General features: G+C 42.2%; 1 protein-coding gene across 1 annotated transcript in view; it reads left to right on the forward strand.

Annotated features, from left to right (window-relative positions):
* The window catches only part of LOC106936727 (uncharacterized), an 8785-nt gene extending 3986 nt beyond the window's left edge, over window positions 1-4799 (forward strand). Inside the window, exons 2-7 of the mRNA XM_015017910.1 lie at window positions 510-557; window positions 679-738; window positions 848-925; window positions 1013-1072; window positions 1458-1505; window positions 1581-4799. Coding sequence (XP_014873396.1) covers window positions 510-557; window positions 679-738; window positions 848-925; window positions 1013-1072; window positions 1458-1505; window positions 1581-3809 — 2523 coding nt within the window. The 3' untranslated portion in view covers window positions 3810-4799. The remainder of the gene's footprint in view (window positions 1-509; window positions 558-678; window positions 739-847; window positions 926-1012; window positions 1073-1457; window positions 1506-1580) is intronic.
* Window positions 4800-5760: the final 961 nt, after the last annotated feature.

Consider the following 5760-nt stretch of genomic DNA (forward strand, 5'->3'; position numbering starts at 1 on the left):
CAACCATCCATCCAACCAACCATCCATTCAACCTTCCATCCATCCATCCATCCATCCATCCATCATCCATCCATCCATCCATCCATCCATCCATCTGTCCATCCATTCATCCAACCATCCATTCAACCAACCAACCATCCATCCATCCATCCATCCATCCAACCATTGATCCATCCATCCAACCATCCATTCAACCTTCCATCCATCCATCCATCCATCCATCCATCCATCCATCCATCCATCCATCCATCATCTTTTTCCATCCTAAGATTCTGTTGCATTTGTGTCATTTTATGATTAATGAAGCGTAAACGGCTCATTGATTCAAGAGCTTTGCCTTTTAGCTCAGAACCTTCTTCAGCATCACAGCATATCCTCTACTTTAGCATCATTGGTGAACAGACACTTGAGCTTTTCTGCTTCATGCAGAACTCAGCTGGTTCAAAACTGATGGTCCAACTTCTGTTTCCTAATTTGGACATCGTTCAAATTGTTCTTTTGTTTATTAGGCTGATCGTGCTGGGCCTGCGGGTGATAGAGGAGGGGATAAGACACAGGTAAAACATTTATATATCATTAACATTTATCTTCACTCTTTTAAAAATCAGCTTCGTATTTTACTTTTGTATGTTTGTTGTAAATTTCATCTAAAAATAACATACTTTCCTCCATTTTTAGGTTGATCTGCAGTCAGCTGGACCAGCACATCTTATTAAAGAAGATCCAGATAAGAAAACGGTAAAAAAAATAATAAAATAAAATAATAATAGTAATAATAAATTTACTCAGTATGGGTTGAGATTGTTAAAATAAAAGACACCCATTCTGTTTGTCTTTTAAATCCTAGAGAGACTTGAACAGTGAATGTGAAGATGCTGACAGTGCGGACTATTCATCTGATTCTGATGAAGAAGAAGACCCCATGGTGCTAAATGTTTTAATAAACCTAAGAGATATGCTACTGGTAGAAACTGTAAAATATTCAGATTATAATTTTTTCTCTGACTTTTAGCTCAGGGTCCTGTTTCCCACAACAACAAACGACACTGAAGAAGATCCAGACCACAAAACTGTAAAGTAGATTCAAGATGTTGATTTTTGACTTCAATGAGTTTCCTCCATTCTTTGGTCCTTCTTTTTTGCACAATCTTTGAAGTCTTTGGGCCTCTCCTAGACATATTTATTTTCTTTTATTGAAAAACATGAATTGGCATGTTTCTATTAAGCAAATTAATTTTCATAATTCCAGTTTCTGCAGTTATATGCCCAGTGGAATCCCAGCTTGAGATGCTGCTGCAACAAAAGATGAATTTATTTGAAGGTTTTGTTGACCAGCATTGACCATAATTGTAAAGGACGGCATATTTAGAGTTTTTTCTCCAAAGGGAATGAGATATTTTCTTGAACTGTATTTGTTTAATTCATCTTTTTAAGCCTCTATTTTTTCTATTTTACAGCGTAAAACTTCAGCTTCATGTGACGACACACCAGAAGACGATCCCATGGTTTGTTTCTCCTACATCCATTTTCATTTGACATCATCCCGTTTACCTTCTAATTTTCTCCCCATAACATTTCAGGAGCAGATTTTTGACCCAAACTTTGACGATGAGAAGAAGATTTACGCCGGTTCTTCAGTCAGTGTGAGAGCGCTCCTCCTCCTCCTCCTGGCCTTCATCCTGAAGCACGACTTGTCAAAAGCAGCCACCAAAGACCTCCTGGCCCTCCTCAACCTCATGGTGCCTGGATGCATTCCCAGCTCTCTGCAGTTCATAAAGAAACATTTGACTGACATTGACAAGAAGACAGAGATCCACTTGTACTGTCCCAGGTGTGAAAACTACCTGGGTGTAGAGCCTGGGACCGAGTGCGGAGTGTGTCAGCAGCGCTTGAGCAAAAAGAGTCTGCTTGAAAAGGCAAACTACTTCCTGGTGTTGCCTCTAGAAAACCAACTGAGGAAGGTCCTCAAACGCCTTCACTCAAAGCTGGGGAAGCATTTTACGAAGGACGATTACGTTTCTGACGTCAACACCGGCGGTGAATATAAGCACAAAGAGCAGGAGGGCAGTATTACACTTACCTTCACATGTGACAGCTCTCCTCTCCTCAATTCATCCAAGTTTTCAGTCTGGCCCATCCTGTGCACCATCAACGAACTTCCGTATGTGGAGCGGTGTAAGAATGTCCTGCTGCACACGTTGTGGTTCGGCAAAGGAAAGCCGCTGCTTCAGTGTTTCTTTACGCCGTTCATTAACGAGCTTCATAAACTCTCTCACGAGGGCTTCACTTGGGAAGACGAGAGCGGGTTAGAGCTTAACACCAGCGTGTTGGCGAAAATCTGCGTGTGCGATTCAGTGGTGAGGTCAGCGGTGCAGAACTTTCAGCCGTTCAGTTCGGAGTTTGGCTGCGGGTTCTGCTACCACAAGGGAGAGCTGGTTCAGAAGGGCCGGGGTTACACCAGAGTCTATCCGGTTCAGGTGGACGGATGTGACCTGCGGCACATGGCTGAGACGGAGCAGCTGGCCATCGTAGTGATCGAGAATGGGTATCCACAAGGTCAAATGGGTGTCAAAGGTCACAGTCCGCTGCTTCTGCTGCCTTCGTTTGACGTCGTCAAGGGTTTTATCCCAGATTACATGCACTGTGTTTGTCTTGGGGTTGTTCCTGAGTTTGTCAATCTTTGGTTGGATCCTCTTTATGGCAGAAAGCGCTTCCACCTTTCACCTCAGAGTTTGAAGAACCTGGACAAAGCTTTGTCTGCCATCCAACCCCCAGATGAGATCAGACAAAGACCTCGGCGCCTCAGTGAGAGGATGCATTGGGAAGCATCCGAGTGGCGAGCGTTTGCTCTTCTCTACTCTCCTGTAATACTGAGGAAGGTTTTACCAAACCTGTACTACAAACACTGGATGCTTCTCATTTCATCGCTTCACATCCTCCTCTCCCAGTTTGCCACCCAGGAGGAGATCAGCTGTGCAGAGCTGTGCCTGGTTAAGTTCGTCTCCCAGGTGCCGTCTCTGTACGGACTTGAGCATTGCTCATTTAACTGCCACTTGCTGATGCATCTCACGGACTGTGCCCGTAACTGGGGACTACTGTGGGCCAACTCCGCCTTCGTCTTTCAGGGTGTACACAGCCGACTCCTGCAGATGTACGCCAGGGCTCAGTCTGCGCCATCCAACATCTTCAAACAGATAGTTTCCTATGATGAGATTATCATGAAAGGAAGCGATGTTCTGAAAGATGCTGGTACAGAAATCACAGACCTGTTTTCTTCCATGACAAGCTGTGGTATCCTTACCAAGTCATCCAGCTGCATCAGTGAAGACGTGTTTACTTTGGGATGCGGCTCTCAGAGATCTCTAACTGTGAGAGAACTTGCTGCATTGCAGAGCAAAGATACACGACCCGTTACTGAATACGCACGTTTTGTCTACAGAGACATGATGGTCACCACTTTGGACTACAGCGTCTCTTGCAAAAGGAACAACTCAGTCATAGAAACGACCAGCGGCTTTGTTCTTGTAGAGTCCGTGGTGGTTGACGAGAGGCATTGCAGCTGCGAGAGATCGTCCGACTGCTCCTGCAGAGAACTGGTTGCTTTCTGCAGAAAACTGCTTCCCTCAAACTCCCAACCAACAATCCAGAATGAGCAGATCAACAGAAACATTGCAGAGTTCCTCGTAAGAGTGAGGAGTTCAGATGAACTGTGTGCAGTGACATGTCAGGACATTGTTTCGAAATGTTTTGTGATGGAGCAGAAGGGTCGGCTATATGTCATCAGAATGCCAGTGCTTGGGACACGATAAGTCACATGTTGAAATATCATTAAGCGTATTTTGTAATGTGTGTTTGTGGACTGTTGCATGACATAAACAAGTGTTGGTGTTGTGTCTTAAATGGAGCACTAGCTACTTATTGAAGCACACTTATTTTACACCAGGATCTTAACATTGATCCTGCAGTGATTTTTACATAGGTCTATAAAAATGTTTTATTATATGCAAAATGCTGGTTTTTTTATTCTGGTTTGACGATGTTGTTATTTCTGTTGTTTATAATCAGAAGACATTCCTGTACCATATGAATGTTTTTGCTTTTTGTGCCTGGAGTTTTGTATTTGACATTCACATTTTTGTTATGTGCATAAAAAACTATTTAGGTGTTGAGAGACATTCTCATATATTGACAGTACTTTGAATATTTATGTCAAACATGGACTAAAATACCTGCATACATGCATATGCGCCTGCTATCATTGTGGTTTTGGGGTCTTTGTTTTGTACACCCAGTTGTCTCCAAGTTGTCATCAGCTAGCTGTTGATTTGAGGTAAAATTAAATGATCTGGACATTGTTTTATTTTACTTTTTGCAATAGACCTGTACAATTCACAGCAGAACAGCCTGATAAAACCAGACAGTTTGTTCGGTGTTCTTAGATTTAAAAGTTTTACCTTAACTTCTCCAAACCTCCTTCTTGTCATTTTTCTAAAGATACTGGCTTGTTCATGTAGCAGCTACAACTATCAGAAAATGATAACATTGACTTGGTCAGTACCTTTCAGTCCATGAAGATAAAAAAATGGTTTCTCAGAGAACAGTGACACTGGTATTCTCACAGTTCCCAGTTAGGCCAGACTTGAGTCATAGTGGCAAAGCGGTGATGTATTTTCAAAGGTTCAAGAAACCATTTTGAATGGATTTGGACAAGGGGAGTGATCTTAAGCAACAGAAGATATGGTGTATGCACAACCTTTTGAAATGATTTTAGAACCTGTTTAATAAAAGCTCCAAAAGATTTCCCAATCTCCCATCTTGCCTCCTGCTGGTGTCAGTGCCAGCAAAGCGACACGAAACCACAGTTACGCTTCACAAAAGATTCCCAAGGCCTTTGACTTACTCATTCAGATAGGAGCCAATTTTAGCTTGTGTTTGTGCTTGTGGGTCAGCAGAGGTCTTATACTTGTCAAAGGTGTTTGACCACCTGTGTCTTCAGGAATCCGGTGGCCGCCGGTGATAATTTCCTCTTTCTGCTACTTCTACTCCCAGTATGCATCCAACTGTATCTCTAGGAAGTTTTAGGGTCTTTCCAATATTTTGTATGCTTTTCTTTTTACAAAATTCTTCTCTCAACTATTTGGACTATATTAGCAACATGCCATAAAAAGTTATGATTAACACATTCTATCTCAAGTGCACCTAATGCATCTGACAAAGCTCTTGACAGGTTACACCAAATGTGCCTGAGACCGTATTAGATTTGCTTCTCCAGTTACTTTGTGTGTGGATTAATGAAAGACTTTGAGATGACGTAGGAGCTGGCAGCTCTACGGCCAATGAAGGACACTAGAACAGGGAGTGGTTTGTTCAGAGGTAAATGTACCTGTAGAGGTAAACTGGTACCTCTACAGATACATTTACTGCTAAACTGGTGAATTTACCTCTGGTAAAAGCACCAGAGGTATAAACTGGGAGGTATTACCACTTATTTTTGTACAAATTTGACCAGGGAAATGTTGAAATTAACCAAGAACACATATTTTTGCATAGTATGTCGCGGTGGTAGGAGTTTGTCCTGTAATCAGTGATCTAATCCGTCTGCCTCCGATGTGTCATCAATAGTTAGGAGGCTGTAAACAATGGATGGATAATTATTCTGTAAATTGTTTATTGAAAACACCCAAACCATTTAGACATGTAAACTTAAGTGAAGCTGTTTCACCAGATGGCTTTAACATACCCTGTCACCTTTATTAAAGA

This window comes from Poecilia latipinna, unplaced genomic scaffold (genome assembly GCF_001443285.1).
Source record: "Poecilia latipinna isolate Pla-1442-1.1 unplaced genomic scaffold, P_latipinna-1.0 Scaffold2207, whole genome shotgun sequence".
Lineage (NCBI taxonomy): Eukaryota > Metazoa > Chordata > Actinopteri > Cyprinodontiformes > Poeciliidae > Poecilia > Poecilia latipinna.